We start from the raw sequence: 15,699 nt of genomic DNA on the forward strand, positions 1-15,699 counted from the left end.
TCTCACAGCTTGTCGCTCCAATGCGTTGCATGGGGGAGTCCGGGCGAGCTGGAGTACTCGGAGAACCAAGCGTCGTGACTGCTTCCAGTACATTCTGGCGCTTCAGTCGCATCCTCTCAGGACTGGGGGCTGCCTGTGTGGACGCCGCTTCTCGGGGCGCCTTCTGCCTCTGACGGTGCTTGCCTCTCCTGCCTGGGCTCGAGTTGTCGGTCGGATCCTTTGGCCTCGGCCCCGTCCATAGGCCCGATTCTTCCAGCCAGTCCCATGCCTCCGCCGGCGTGTCAAAAAAGTGCGTTCTACCTTTCGCGGCGACACGCAGCCTGGCCGGGAACAGCAGCGAGTACGACAGCTCCAGGTCACGAAGCTGTTGCTTCACCGCCATGTAGTTGTGTCGGCGGCGTTGCACCAGGGCGGTGTAGTCCGGAAAAAGCATGATGCGGCTGCCACTGACCACCAGGTTGTCCAGCTTCCGGGTCTCCCGCAGCACAGCGTCCCGGTAGTTGAGGAGCCTGAACAGGAACGGGCGTGGGCGCGCACCCGGTTTCGGTGTTTGGGTGGGTACACGGTGCGCTCTCTCCACCGCGAATTGTTGCGAGAGCGTGCCCTGCGGCAAGAGGTCTCGCAGCCAGCATTCAACGTACTGTTCAGGACGCCTCCCTTCTTCCCTTTCCGGCAAGCCCACTACGCGCACATTATTGCGGCGGGAGCGCCCTTCAGCCTCCTCTGCCCTGTCCTCAAGGGCATGTATCCCCTCCATGTCCTGTAATGTGGCCGCATGGCTGTGGGTGACCGGCTGGAGATCTTTAAGTACATGCGCCTGCGCAGAGACCTTCTTGGATAATTTGCGATGATCCGCATGGAGAAGTGTGAAGTCAGATGTGACTTTATCAATCCGGCTTACCAGGGAGGTCCTGGTGTGTTCCAGCGCGGTCCCCAGCCTCTCCATCGCAGCGAGGACTGTGTCCATTTTGGCCGCAAGCGCCATGGTCGAATCCGTTTCTCCTGAGGCCCCAGGCTGTTTGGGATCCAGGCCTCCTGCACGCACCTGTCCCTGCTGCGACTTGGCCCGCATGCGGCCCATCACTAGCTGCTGCGCCGTAGGCATTCACTTCCAGTGTCCAGCGCAAAGTGGGGAAGGGACTGTTGGCCACCGATGTCCCCAGCCAACGCCCAACCGCCCGTTACCTCCGAGGCATAGGGTACTGATCCAGGGCTAGGTGCCACTCTGTGTGCGACAAGTCTGTAAGCGCAGTTCGGGTCACCTCCTTTGGATTCGGTCCGTGCGCCACACAGCTTACTCAGGAAACAGCAGCACGGGGAGCCGGATGTGCGGCTGCTGTAGATGTAGCGCGCGTCCCTCGTGTGTCGCCCAGCCGTGCCGTTGGGCGCACTTCGTGCTCTTCAATTTGCCCACGCGGTGATGGGGAGCGGCCCGTGTGACCCCACCACACGTCCAGCAGTCCCCGCTACTCTTCAAGGTTGCCTTCCTCCCATGCAACCAACGTCGCCCAACTTCCACCTCGTACCATCAGGCGATCCGCTTCGCTGTCCCCCTTCGCTAGTACAGGGTGTTCAGGCTGCAGCCCCCCCTCCCCCGCGGGCCGTGCCGTCGCACGTGCTCCCTGCAGCTCAGACCTCCGCAGCCACCTCCAGGCGCCTCCTGGGCCTTCCGTCCATCTAGTGCATTCGCTATTACGGCCTATGGGTCCGTCCCACAGGCGAACGCTCTACGGGGTGTAAGCTCGTCGCGGCGCCCGGCAAGAAGCAGCTGCGTGAGTCCACCAGTCCCCACAGACCGCAAGGGCCAACCTCAGCTCAGGGGCCCCGCTCACCTTGCCTATTGCCCCCACGATGCCGCACTCCCTCGTCGACCGGTCTGGGCCGTTGCAGGGGGGGGGGGGGATCCACGACACCTCCAGGGCCGCACTATTTCAGTTCTTCCTCTCCAGCGAGGGCGTGCGGTGAGGGGCTGGGGAGTACCCAGTGCGTGCGGTGAGGGGCTGGGGAGTACCCAGTGCGTGCGGTGAGGGGCTGGGGAGTACCCAGTGCGTGCGGTGAGGGGCTGGGGAGTACCCAGTGCGTGCGGTGAGGGGCTGGGGAGTACCCAGTGCGTGCGGTGAGGGGCTGGGGAGTACCCAGTGCGTGCGGTGAGGGGCTGGGGAGTACCCAGTGCGTGCGGTGAGGGGCTGGGGAGTACCCAGTGCGTGCGGTGAGGGGCTGGGGAGTACCCAGTGCGTGCAGTAACGGGCTGGGGAGTACCCAGTGCGTGCAGTGAGGGGCTGGGGAGTACCCAGTGCGTGCAGTTTGTTGTGCATTCTCGGCCGAGAAGAGCACAGGAATGTGGGCGTTCGGAGACGCGCACCTGCTCAAACCTTTATTATTTATAAATCCAATTGTTAAATAACTGATGCACCTGAGTATGGATTTACGACACTGTCTTTGTCTAACACAATTACAAGAAGTGTGCCAAATGGAGGCGTCCTCATTTGACAAACACAATGAGCCTTTTGACTTGTTTTCAAGAGTCCTAGCTTGGGACACCTTCGCTCACACACCTGGTGACTTCTCGGGGCCTCCACCCCCACCCACACAGACTGCCTCTATACATTGCAAACATGTGCGCAGAGCGGTGCAGAAGCAGACACCGCAGGGGCGCATATAAAACTCCTACAACCTTGACGTTGGTCAAAACGCCAGTTTCCTATTTTAGGGGGAGATGTTACATTAATAAGGGCTGAGCTGCAGACTCAACACCTTTGGCCCCCAGGGGACCATCGCCCAGGCCCCAGGTCTTGGAAACGCAGGGAGTAAGTAACTTGAAGAAACTGAAGGGAAAGAAAGGGCAACTCAGAGCAGATTTCCCGCTGAAAGCGTAAGTTTTTTTTTTTTTTTTTTTTTTTTTTTTGTTTTTGGTAATCGCATTTCACATTTTCTCCATTTTTTTTGCACCGGGGCCTCTTTAATCCGCCTCTTAAACCCAGATTTGTCTCGGGAAACATATGAAGGCCCCTTTCAAGGTTATAGGCATCCCAGACATGGGATACAAGCTTTACCTTCTTGTTGTTCATTCCAAAATGTGAGTTGAAGCCGTGCTGACGTCACAACAAACCATTAACCAGCCTTTCACCGCTTTGTGTGTCTCCTTTTTACAAACACGCATTTGTAGGAGACTGTCCTACGTGGATGTTTGAGGCTGGGGTGTGATCCACCAGTCTCTCACTAAGACAGACTTTTATAAGCAGCAACGTAGCGTGTAACCACCTGTGCCCAGCCCTAGCAGCCTTTCACCCCTTTCTGTGTGTCTCCTTTTTTACAAACACTCATTCGTAGGAGACTGGCATGCGTGGATGTTTGAAGGTGGGGTGTAATTCACCAGTCCCCCACTAAGGCAGACTTTTATAAGCAGGAACGTAACATGTAATGGAGTGTATCCAGACCTAGCAGCCTTTTACGGATAGCAATACATATTTTATTGAAGTGTGTGTATTTTTGCTCCAAACGCGGTCCCTTTCTCTTTAGCGTGCCACGCTTGTTAACATTTCTGTTGCTTTACTCCCTCACCCCACCCGCTATCCGTGTTCACAATGCGACTACCCTCCTTCCCGATCTCCACATTCCCTTTGTGTGTGTCTCCTTTTTACAAACACGCATTCGTAGGAGACTGTCCTGCGTGGATGTTTGAAGCTAGGGTGTGATCCACCACTCCCTCACTACGGCAGACTTTTGTAAGCAGCAACGTAGATAGCCACTCTACCTCACAACATCCATCTCCCTCACTACATCACTATTTCAGTACCTCACTCTTTCTCACTACATAACTCTCTCTACCTCACTACTCCACTCTATCTCACTACCTCACTATCTCACAACTTCTCTCTCTCTCAAAACATCACTACCTCACTCTCTAGCTCACTACCTCACTCTTTCTATCTCACTAACTCACTTTCACTCTCTTTCACTACCTCTCTATCTCACTACATCACAACATCACTCTATGCTTATATATCACTACCTCACAACATCCCTCTCCCTCACTACCTCACTCTTTCACTACCTCACTCACTACCACACTCTCTATCTCACTACCTCTCTCTATCTCACTACCTCACTCTCTCTCACTACCTCACTCTCTCTCACTACCTCACTCTCTATTTCAATACCTCACTCTCTCTATCTCACTACCTCACTCTCTCTGCTAATGCAATAGGTATCACATATGTAAAAAAAAAAGCTAATGCCAATAGAAATGACAATGCCATTTATTTAGGGATACAAAAATAATAAAAAATAATGAGCAATACCAATAGCTCTACCTATAATATTGCCGAGACCATTGCATTGTAAATGCTTGTTACTTCGTTTCCATGAACGGAACACTTGTAGTCCTTTTTTCCATTGCAACTAGTCGGGCGCACACAGCATTCAGCCACTGCTGGCCTGCTGACGTCGGACGCCGCTTCACGCAGCATGTTCCGGCTTTAATGATACTGTTACCTCCACAACCCAGTAGATCCCTTGCCGAGGAGACTCCGTGAGTTATTTGCGGTGAGGGAAATCGCACATAGCAAACGCATCTCGATTTCTCCAATACGAGTACTTGGGCCGTCCAGCTCTATCACGTAGACGAGTTTTTAGCGGCTTAATTTCACGTTCAAAATTTCCCATGCTCACTGCCACTTTGTGCTTTTTACCGTAGTTTTTTCGATCTGTCAGCAATTGTTTGTATGATTTCTCACTGCACTTGCCATTTGTTGCTTTCTGTCCCGTTGCCATAAAAGCTGTCATGTTATTTGTCTCACACTTCTCTTTTCTTGACATGGACTTGATTTACGTTAAATTTGTCCCGCCTTCTCCACTGCTGTTTATTGAATTATGTACCGGTTTGATCCTTTCCGCTTAATCTCGATTTGACCATAGCCCTCTGTATTTTCTCATTATGCATACTAATCGCCTTCATGCGGTGATGGTTATGGGCGATTCTCAACACACCCCGACCTTTCCCTTAATAGTGTTTGGGCCGTCTACCTCGATACCACGTAGACTAGTTTCAGCGGCTTAATTTCACGTTCCAACTTTCCCGTGCTCCCTGGCAATTTGTGCTAATTGCTGTTTTTTTCATTATTGCTTAATGTTGTTTTGACCATAGCCCTCAGTAAAGCTTTTCACCACGCATACTAATCGCAGTCTTTTTTCTGTAACGCTGTGGGGGCCCACCCCTTATTTTTGACTCTGGTTCGCACTCATTGACGCGATACTCCGTAGTCCATATCATCACCGGTGTTGCATGTTGGGTAGTCCTGGCATCACCATTCCCTATACTTGAACATAGCGTTCATGCCCTTTCCTTTAGGGACCTATGCATGCCGCACAGTGTCAGTCGAACCGCTGCATCTTGCCTCTTCAGATTGGGTCCTGGTTGCTGGTAGTTTGGTTTTTCTCCTCTCTGATTAGATCTCCATCTTTCAGCCCCGATTGATTCGGGTTCCCTGAAGTTCTTTTGAGATGAGGGTTTTGTTTCCCTTTACTGTCGGATCCTTGATTGACCTGGACCGTAGTTTCACTATTCTCTTCGAGTAAGTTTTGTACTTTAGAGCTGTGTACTGCTTATGTACAGCTTCCCTTTTTGGAAATTCTATTGGCTTCTCACTCCTCTTATCTGTTTAGGAGCAACCGAGCCTATTGCCCCATCACCATTGACTTGTCAGAGGACCCTACCCCCCTCCTTTCCATTTACGGTAAATATATTGATTACGCCCATAAGTTGTGGGATGCTTCTTAATTCCATTGTTTAGTATGGATGTGTCACACCATCCTTTGTCTCCCTAGGTGCCCTTCTATCCCACACCACCCACCTACTGTCCTGAGGAAGACCCCGTTAGTAAGGTGCGGAAGAGCCTACACCGACACTGGGTTCGAAACGTCAACTCTATAAATGCCAGTCCTTTCAACAGTACTTGGTTTACTGTGGAATCATATGCTACATGGCGATTGAACAATAATATTATGTACTGTAATGAGTATGTGAATGACTTATGTTTTCCAAGCATATGAAGAATATATGCTTGAATTGTTCGTGATCTGTTCATTTTCACTTTGTATACTTCACTACCTCACTTGAATCACCGCCCTTCCTCCCCTTTTTGCGCTCTTTGGGCACTGCAAAGTTAACATTTTCACGAAAATGTATGACTTACTGTTTGTCAGAAGTAATTTTGACTTGTTTCAGTGTGATTAAATAACACTGCGACATAAAAGTTTTCTGTTTTTGTTTCTCTAAAACTTTATTTTATTGTTTCCCTTGTCCTACACTAATGTTATAATACTGGGACCACCCCAATATATACTGTTGTGGGGAATGGGCATTGCCCTGTTCCAGAATTCCTAATTTTACAACATCCAAGATTGTTGAATCCTAATTTTCGTGCTCACTTTAGGTGTTTGACATTAGGGGTGTGACTAGCCTGGAGGTGTAACACGCCTCCTTGCATAGCTAATTTCCTGCCTATCCTGCTGCCAAATGGGCCTCAGGGCAATGGGGCAACATCTCCCAGGTCTGGGGGAAGCCAGGCTTGCGTGTCCATTGCGGTGGGCTCTTTGAAGCGCCCTGCCTTGACATGCTAATTTACTAGCCATCCTCCTGGAGGAGGTGTAAACGCCTCCTGCCAGAGCAGGTGTTGTTTCTGACCGGATGTCGCGGTTACTCACCTCCTAGGGGTCAAACTGGTCTATGGTGGCAGGTGGGGCAGGACTAGTCAGCCAGCACACCAGACTAGTAGTATTCAGGGGCTATTTTAAGTGCATATGTTAAAATAAATCTAGCACTGGAATCAGTGTGAGTTTATTAATACGAGGTGCATGGTACCAAACACCATAGGTTTCAGTGAAGCCATTTTGTAGCTGGGGAACTTGTTTTGCCCAGTGCCGAGTACAGCCCTTAAGATGGCCTCCTTGCTCTCTTGGATTATCCAGCAATGGAGCGAGCCCAATTTCCTACTTAAAGAAACGATAACAATCAGGATTGTGTCTCTTTGCACCCACTGGTGTGCGTCTTTAGGGTTCAGAGGACATGCAGTGGGCGCTGGACAGCAGCGTCCCAGTGTGCAGTCCCTACACTCGTACCTAAAGACATCTAAAAGTGCAGGTGAACCTGGAGAAACGAAACCTCTGATAGATATGACAAAATATGTATGTCAAATTATGGCGGTGAGGTGGTTGTTAAAATTGCGTCCCTCTTCGTGCATTGATAAGCTGAAACATGAATATAGGGGTAGGGAAAAAACAAAACACTTTGTATACTTGGCCACAGCGTACATGTGTTTACCCAATCTTGTAAATATTACTACTTCTATGTACATATGGGTGTACATATGTAGAGATTTATGCCCGCTAAAAAGTCATGTGTGTATTGCATAGATGTGAGGGTATGTATGTATACGTGTGTTAATTTCAGTTAAACGTTAAAAATAAACGTTTAATAATAAAATAAATCTAGATTCCCATTAACAGTTTTCCTACCCCTCTTCCTCAACCCAAATCTTTCTGAACACTAAACTCCCAATTATCCTTAATCTTCCACCTCCTCCTTATCCATTTCAGCCAAATAGCAGCCGCACGTGTCCTACTCAACTCCCCTTTCAATCAAAGCGCATTTATAAAGCGCGACACTGTCACCCCTAGGGGTATCTGGGCACTGTCTCTTCGTCAAGTCAGGTCTTGAGTCTCTGAGGTCTGCCAGTGAGTGGGTTGTGCAGAGCTGGAGGGGAAGGCCGCTCTAGGTCTTGGCAGGGGTGTAGGAGGTGCTGCCACCACTGCTGCTGCAATGGATGCTGGGTGTGTGTGCGAGTGAAGGGCAGGTGTCTATTGGGTTGGTAGAAGTTTAGCCTGGTTGAGGTAGGCAGGTCCTAGGGCAGAGGGCTTTGCAGGCGTGTGTGAGGAACTTGAACTGGCATCTTTTCGGGTTGGGGAGTCATTGGAGGTCTCTGGTGAGGGCGATGTGTGTTTGTTTGGGGACGTCCAGGGTAAGTCTAGCTGCAGTGTTCTGTATGGTCTGGAGTCTTCTGAGGAGGAGTGGACATGCTGGGTGGAGAAATGCCGACGTAGAGGGCGTTGCCGTAGTCGAGGCTGCTGGTGATGAGGGCCTGAGTGACACTTTCTGGTGTTGGTTGGGATCCATCTTAATATTCTGCTGAGTATGTGGAAGCAGGAGAAGGCGACTGCATTGACTTGTCGTTTCATGGTCAGTTGGCTGTCGAGGATGATGCAGAGGTTGCGTGCATTTGTCAGTGTGGGTCAGTTCTTCAGGACACTAGCTGTGGTTCCATGCAGAGGTGTTCTTCTGTTGGTGTTGAGTTGGAGGCAGTTGTCTCATCGATTTGGCTTAGTTGATCATGGTGGGATCCTCGGTGAGCGAGAGTATCAGTTCAGTGTAGTTTGTCTGGGAGATTGATCGTCTGTGGGATCGGACGACATCTGTGAGGTGGGCGTCATGTAGATGTTGAACAGGGTGGGGCTGAGGGATGGACCTTGTGGTGCATCACATATGAGGTCTTTGGGTGCAAAGGTGAAGGGAGGCAGTCTGGTGCTCTGTGTGCGTCCTGTAAGGAAGGAGGCGATGCACTTGAGGGCCTCCTATTGTATGCTTCTGTTGTAGAGTCGGTTGATGCGGGGGGTTATGGTAGACTGTGTCTAACACCGCAGAGATGTCGTGGAAGATCAAGTCCATTGTTTCTCCATGAACAAGGAGAGTTCTGATACCTGTGGCGGCAATTTCTAGTCCACTTCCATCTTTCTACCCCTACTTGAACTACTACTCAACGCATGAACTCGATCAGTTTACTCACCATCCAAAACCCCAAATGTAATTAGTAGTTTCGCCTGTGCCGCACGTCAATACACAGGCTTGAGAATAGTGACCACTAAGGTTTCAACCGTCTTAAGCGTGCAGGGCCTGCACTGATCTTCATTTTGCAACTCCTTTTTTTTTTCTTTCCAGGATAGACTTGTCTTCATTTTCTTCAGACATTTGGCTGAACGAACTAGTTTGTTCCTGAATTTCAAATCAATAACTTGGAGCTGGTTGCGATGCTGTATATGGTGAATGGCTTGATAGTCGCTGGCACCTCAGAGCAGAGTTCATGCAATCCCATGGTCGATTTAACTTTAGTTGCAATATCAATTATTGCGCTGATCCCTTGGATAGAAAATTAACTTGCCTCCAAGAAAATACTTAGTCGTCCTTCATTTTGATAAATTTTGACCGTGCCACTCTAGGTTGTGCTTCGATGAGCTGGAACCGTTATTAATGAGTTGACCATGTTCCACAGTATCTGTAAAATGCGCCGACTCCAGTCAGTGTTCTGAGGAAAGAGCATCAGTGCCTTCGTGTAAAGTGAATAGGTGAATGCCCTTTACAACAGATTTAAAATTCTCATGAACACAAGCCGCAAGAACTCGTCATGTTTTTTTAATAGATTTAGTGGGGTTTTTTTTATATGGAAATGACCCACAGGCTGCAAAGTAATTTCCCCTCAGGTGCCAAGTTTGGAATCTTGCTCAAAAGCATGTAAATCCTCGCTCACGGATGGGCCAATGTTACACGGCAGGAACTTTGTGTTACTCATTCTAGGGAAGGTCTCTGACTATCGTTCCTCTGCTCCTTATTTGTTCCTTCTAGTTCTGCATCGGGAGAAGCTGAGCAGAGTTACCCGATGTTGGACCTCCAGCAACAGGATCTGAATGACGCTGCGAAGACTGCAGGGACTGTGAGCTTCGATAAGGAGAGCAAGAAGGTCAGCACAGTCTCTGCCATCACTTCTTGGCTGACCAGGCCCAGAGCCCATTCTGTACAGCCTTCCGCTTCCAAACATTCAGTCGGCACTGTTAGGAAGTCCGTCCTTAATGCTGTCTGACGCTTGGAATGAAAGTTTGGAACCTATGGGAGGCGGCTCTAGTAGCAATGGTCCTGGGCTCTGAACAGTTGCATATGTACAAGCCAGAGAACCTCTTAGTCGAACGCTGGCCAGCAGGGTGCTTTTGCAAGGTTATTTATTTTCCGTAGTTTTAGAATGATCACGTGGATGTGAGAGGTGCAGGTGGATACACCCAGGTCCTTAGAGATGGCTCCTTCTTATGGTTTGAGTTGACTTCCATGTCTGCTCTGGTATTGTTTTCCCTTCTAGCTCCCCGAGGGGGGAGGGGTGGTTCTGCTGGTGCCAGTATAATGGTCCTTCACCCTGCTTTGTGCTGTTTCCACCCTTTGGCTCTACCTGACTTGGTCTGAACCATCTAACTCTGAATGGGTTTGCAGAGTTCAGCAGCAAATTGTCGTTGCGTAAAGATACTCCCCCCTTTCCCTCGTCAGCCCCCTCCAACCCGTTTCCCTCACACCCTTGCCATTCTACCCTAGCGTGTAAGGCTGGTTAAAGCTTGAAACATTCATTGCTTTCTTTTCCAGGACCTGAATGAAGCTGTCCAGGCCATTTCTAGTCTTGAAGAGGAGAAAGTAGGAGTGGCTGCATCTCTCCTCGCTCCACTTCTTCCAGAGAGCGTGAAGGAGGAGGAGCAGCGATGGCGGATGAGACTTCTGGCTAAAGAGGATGTACCCCTCGGGGCAGAGGAGGATGACGAGGATGCCCCAGAACGGATGCCTCTGGTATCTAGTGAATATCTCGAGGACACCTCCAGGGATGATGTGTGCAGTACTGTGCAGTCTGGCGAAAGTGATGAGGAAGAGCAAGACACCCTTGAGTTGGAGATGGTTTTGGAAAGAAAGAAGGTAGGGATTATGTTTACTGTGGATCTGTTTCTTGACTTTGGAAGCTGAAACTAGTTTTACTCCCCCTTGCTAGGGGTTCTGAACCAGCGTCTATTGCCTCTGACTTTGGGAGCTCTACCCCAATGCCCAGAGCTGTTCCCTAAGGGAATTCTCCAGTATCTCTTGTTCTTGACTGGACGGAATTTCTCTTGTCCCCTGCCCCTCATTGTTAAAATCTGTATCTGCTGCCTGCCGGCTGGGCGACCCTGCCCCCGAGTCTTCTGCCTACTGCCTGGGTGAACCTACCCCGGAATCTTCTTCTTTTGACTAGTGGTAAGGGCAAGGAGACATCTCCTGCTTTTCTTTTGGTCAGGAGCAATGCCTCTTAACTGACAATGTGCCCCCTTGTTTTTTGCCACTGGCTGGTGGGACCTAAATGTTTCCACCCCTGGCTTGTGAATTAGTCTTGATAGAATCTACCACCATGTCTGCTGACACATTTCGTGGCCAGCTGAAATCTGTCACACGACTGTGGTGTATTGCTGATCAGTCACCAATCTGGGACCTGTTCTACTGCTTCCGGTTTGATTTTCTCTTTTCACTTCGCTTGAACTGGGGTTGTTCACTTCCCATTGTCTCAATATCCCCAAAACCCCTCTCTTCCTGACTTGACTGGAAGAAGTTTGGTAAAGATTTTCTAACCGCACTCATTCCCTTCTTCTACAGGCCCTTAACTAGTTCTAGTTAAACACCCTTGTGGCAAGGCCATGTGATAGCAGAGCCAAATAGGATAAGTTTACTGATCATAGGAACATACTGCTAATTAAGTGCTCTTTGCAGGCTGAGCTGCGAGCCCTGGAAGAGGGAGATGGCAGTGCTGGAGGCTCAAGTCCCTGCTCTGATGGAAGCCAGTCGGCCTCACGGGATGGCATAACTGGACTGACACCAGTTAAGTCTAAGTGGAAGATCTTTGTTCCAGCAGCCAGTCCAGAATCAAACAGCCGAAGTTCCAGCAAGACCGGCAGGGAGACTCCTGAACATTTGGAAAATGGTAATGTGCTGGTTCTGTTCAAGGCTTGAAAGATACTAGGTTGGTTTACTAGAGGGTGGTGGCGGTATCAGAGATAGTAGGGGATTTTTCAATTACCTTCCAAAACCTACCTTCAACTCCCTTGGATTATTGCCTGTGGAGTTCAGGACTGCATTATCTTCTAGTTCGTCTCATCTAATCAGAGCTGGGGACTGAGTTAATGGAGCTGGTCTAGAATGGGGTGTAAGGGGGAAATTGCAGTGTGGCACTGGTGGAGGAGGCAGCAGCGAGAGCGAAGGAGTGGTGTAGGAAGCTGGCTCTCTATATACTATACCAAAGTGAGGTATAGTGTGCACAGAGTCCAGTGGAACCCCAGAGGTAGGCAGAGGTAAAGTTAGATAGCACCTGTAGGAAAGTGGCTCTGTATATACTGTTCCCAAATAGGTACAGTGTCTATAGTCCCCAGAGGTTTGGCAGAGGCTACAGTTAGATATAACCTTACTCTCTAAAGTGGTAGCTTGGTTGAGCAGTAAGGCAGTATCCGAGGACAGTGTAAAGCATTTGATGTACACACTCAGCAAATGGTCTCACACACTCAAGAACTGAACTCTAGGCCAATGGTTTATATAAAAAATATATGGTTGTTTTATTCTAGAACCGACAATAGGTATCAAAATATACTGTTCGAGGCATAGGAGCTGCAGATCTACACACTGTGCATAGATCGCCATCTGGTGTTGGTCCCGGATGTTTGCAGTTTTTCCTCTTTAAAAGTCTTTGGAAGTCACGAGGTATGTGACTCCTCCTTTGAATCGTATTGCGCATAGGCTTCGGCTCCATCCTCAGATCGTTTTTTTCCGCCATCGGGCTCTGATGTCGTCTTCGCGCTCCGGTTCCAAACCGTTTTCAGTTCTGATCGGCGCGCAATCCTTGTCTTTCCCCGGTATTGTTTCGATCGCGATCTCCACACTCGACGCGACTCATCGTTCAAAGTCTTCGATTCCGGTCGTCGACGAAGGCCTTCGGGCCTACCTGAGCTCCGGTCCTGGCTGATAGAAAGGACTCCATTTAAGAAGTGTCCTCGATGTGGGTAAAAATTTCCCCACACCGATATACATGAGGTGTGCAACCTCTGCCTCTCCTCAGAACACGAGGCACGAGACTGTCCGGCTTGCAAATTCTTCCGGTCGATAAAGACCATTCAGGACCGAAGGGCGAGGAGAACCATGGCAATCCCCGACGACACCTTAGGAGAAGGCGTCGATGTTCCCGAAGACCAGCACACCGAAGAAGGCCTCGTCAGCGCCTCCGAAGTAGACAACTCAGATGTCGGACATCACTCCAGCACAGAGGGGCGTGAGTACTAACATCGATCCCCATCCGGACCATCGAAAAAGGCTTCTGTCACGCCTTCGCCCTCGGGCCTAGGCACGCCCAAAGACAGTGCTTCACATACCTCGCATTCGGGCTCGAGCCAGCCTGCCGTCGGTGCCGAGAAACACTCCTCCGCACCGGCACCGAACTCCACACTGAAGCACTTGGCACCGAAGACCAGCACTAGCTCCTCAGGACCGACACCATCCTCAGAACCGAGCAAAAAATCCAAAGCCCTCGACCACCCACACCTCGAAGCCGAAAGTCATCTCTGAACAGAGCAAACAATCTGACATTTCTAAGCCACACAGTTCAAAACCACGAACTGATGCCGACTCCAAGACTAAAAAAACCTACGGCTCCAACACCTTCGGCGCCGACTGATCGGCCCCCCACAGAGGAACTATTTCGGCCCGATCCACTACAAAAAACACTTGTCAAAGACCCTAAAACTGGACATTTGATGCTCGGCATCAAAAAGAGACCGCTGGACAAGCCTGCCCCAGCTCCACCTCCAAAGAGAAGAGACTCTGCTACCTCCCCTTTGAGAATTCCTCCACCCCCTCCTCCACAGTCTCCCCCACCTCATCATTCCCCCACACCCTCTCCGGATGATGTCTACGACGACACAGGGGGAGGACCCCACGACCAACCCACAGGGGACCCCACTCCCACAGGCTCTACAAACCCATGGGACTACAACATCCCAGACATCCCGCAGGACGATCTTTACCCTTCAACACCGCCCCCCCCCCCCCAGAAGACACTATGGGGTTTAACCAACTGCTCCATAGGGCTGCACACTACCCCGGAGTTTATCTCCATACAGACCCCGTGGAGGAGGACTTCCTCCTAGATACCTTTGACACTACACACAGGGCCACTTCCATTCTGCCCATGCTTAAAGGGGTGATCAAGCATGCGCCAGAGGTCTTTAAAGACCCGGTCATCAACCCTCGCATCGAGAAGAAGTATAAAGCCGCCCCTACAGACCCCACCTACATCAGAGGGCCCGCACCACTAGACTCCCTGGTAGTCTCCACTGCAAGGAAACGTGCAAACTCCCAGGCATCAGGCGAGGCCCCACCACCTGATAAAGAGTCCAAACTCCTAGATGCCTCTGGCAAGCGAACTGCATCCCAGGCTGCCAACATATGGCGCATTGCAAATACCCACGCGCTTTTAGCACGATATGACAGGGCGCATTATGATGAACTAGAAGCCATAATGCAGCACCTCCCTGACAAATACAAGAATAGAGCCAACGAGCTAATCCAGGAGGGTAAAACCAACACCTCCATTCGCTGTGCCCTAGATGCAGCTGACACCGCCTCTAGGGCAATTAACACCAGGGTCGTCCTCCGTAGGCATGCCTGGCTACGAATTTCGGGTTTCAAACCCGAGGTGCAGGCTTCCATCCTCAACCACCCCTTTGACCAGGAACATCTGTTTGGCCCAAACGTTGCCCTTGAAAAAATGAAAAAGGACACCGATACAGCAAAGTCTATGGGAGCCTTACAATCTCACCCTCCCAGGCGCTCCTTTCGCCGCACTTCCTTTCGAAGCACCTCCAGAGGCTACTCCTGACACCGCTTCTACTTCCTATAAAGCCCCTACCCAATCCACCTTCACTAGGGGTTACCAGAGAGGCGGCTACAGGGGTAACAACAATAAAGGCAGAGGCAAACCTAACACCGCCCGCTCTGCCTCCGCCCCTGCCCAATGTATTCCCTCCACTCCCCCCAGATCATTCCACTCCAGTCGGGGGCAGACTCCACAATTTCCTTCCTGTCTGGACTACTATCACCTCAGACAAATGGGTAACACAGATAATTCGGTCAGGCTACTGCCTCGAACTAACATCTACCCCCCCAAACATTCCACCCAAACAACGCCCAATGTCAAAGGAACATTTGTCACTTGTAAAGCAGGAGGTGATCTCCCTCCCACAAAAAAGTGCGATAGAACTAGATCCTGCCCACCAACAAAATATGGGAGTTTACTCCCTATATTTTCTCATACCAATAAGGGACGACACTCTAAGGCCCATCCTGGACCTCAGACCCCTAAATCAATACATACACTCAGACCATTTCCACATGGTCACACTCCAGCAGGTACTTCCCCTGCTCTCCCAAAACTACTTCCTTGCCACCCTAGACCTCGGACGCCTATTTCCACATTCCCATTCACAAAGCTCACAAAGTTTCTCAGGTTTGTAGTGGACGGTCAACACTATCCATTCAAAGTGCTCCCATTTGGAGTCACCACAGCACCACGGGTGTTTACCAAGTGCCTAGCGGTAGTGGCAGCACACCTGCTAAGACAACACATCCACGTCTTCCCATACCTAGAAGACTGGCTCATAAAAGCCAACTCATACAACCAGTGTGTACAACTCACTCACGCCACTATCCAGCTACTTCACGACCTGGGCTTCACAGTAAACCACACAAAGTCCCATCTGCAACCGTGCCACATAAAACAATACCTCGGTGCCACCACAGACACCTCAAAAGTGCTAGCCTTTCCCAGTCCTGCC

General features: G+C 50.3%; 1 protein-coding gene across 4 annotated transcripts in view; it reads left to right on the forward strand.

The window, feature by feature from the left end:
• Positions 1-15,699, forward strand: part of FNBP4 (formin binding protein 4) — a 298,745-nt gene that overhangs the window by 53,666 nt on the left and 229,380 nt on the right. For all 4 annotated transcript variants that reach the window (XM_085646515.1, XM_085646517.1, XM_085646516.1 and 1 more), the window contains 3 exons: positions 9,674-9,788; positions 10,454-10,774; positions 11,594-11,804. In XM_085646515.1, the coding sequence (XP_085502641.1) occupies positions 9,674-9,788; positions 10,454-10,774; positions 11,594-11,804 (647 nt within the window). The remainder of the gene's footprint in view (positions 1-9,673; positions 9,789-10,453; positions 10,775-11,593; positions 11,805-15,699) is intronic.

This window comes from Triturus cristatus, chromosome 3_1 (assembly GCF_964204655.1).
Source record: "Triturus cristatus chromosome 3_1, aTriCri1.1, whole genome shotgun sequence".
Classification (NCBI taxonomy): Eukaryota; Metazoa; Chordata; class Amphibia; order Caudata; family Salamandridae; genus Triturus; species Triturus cristatus.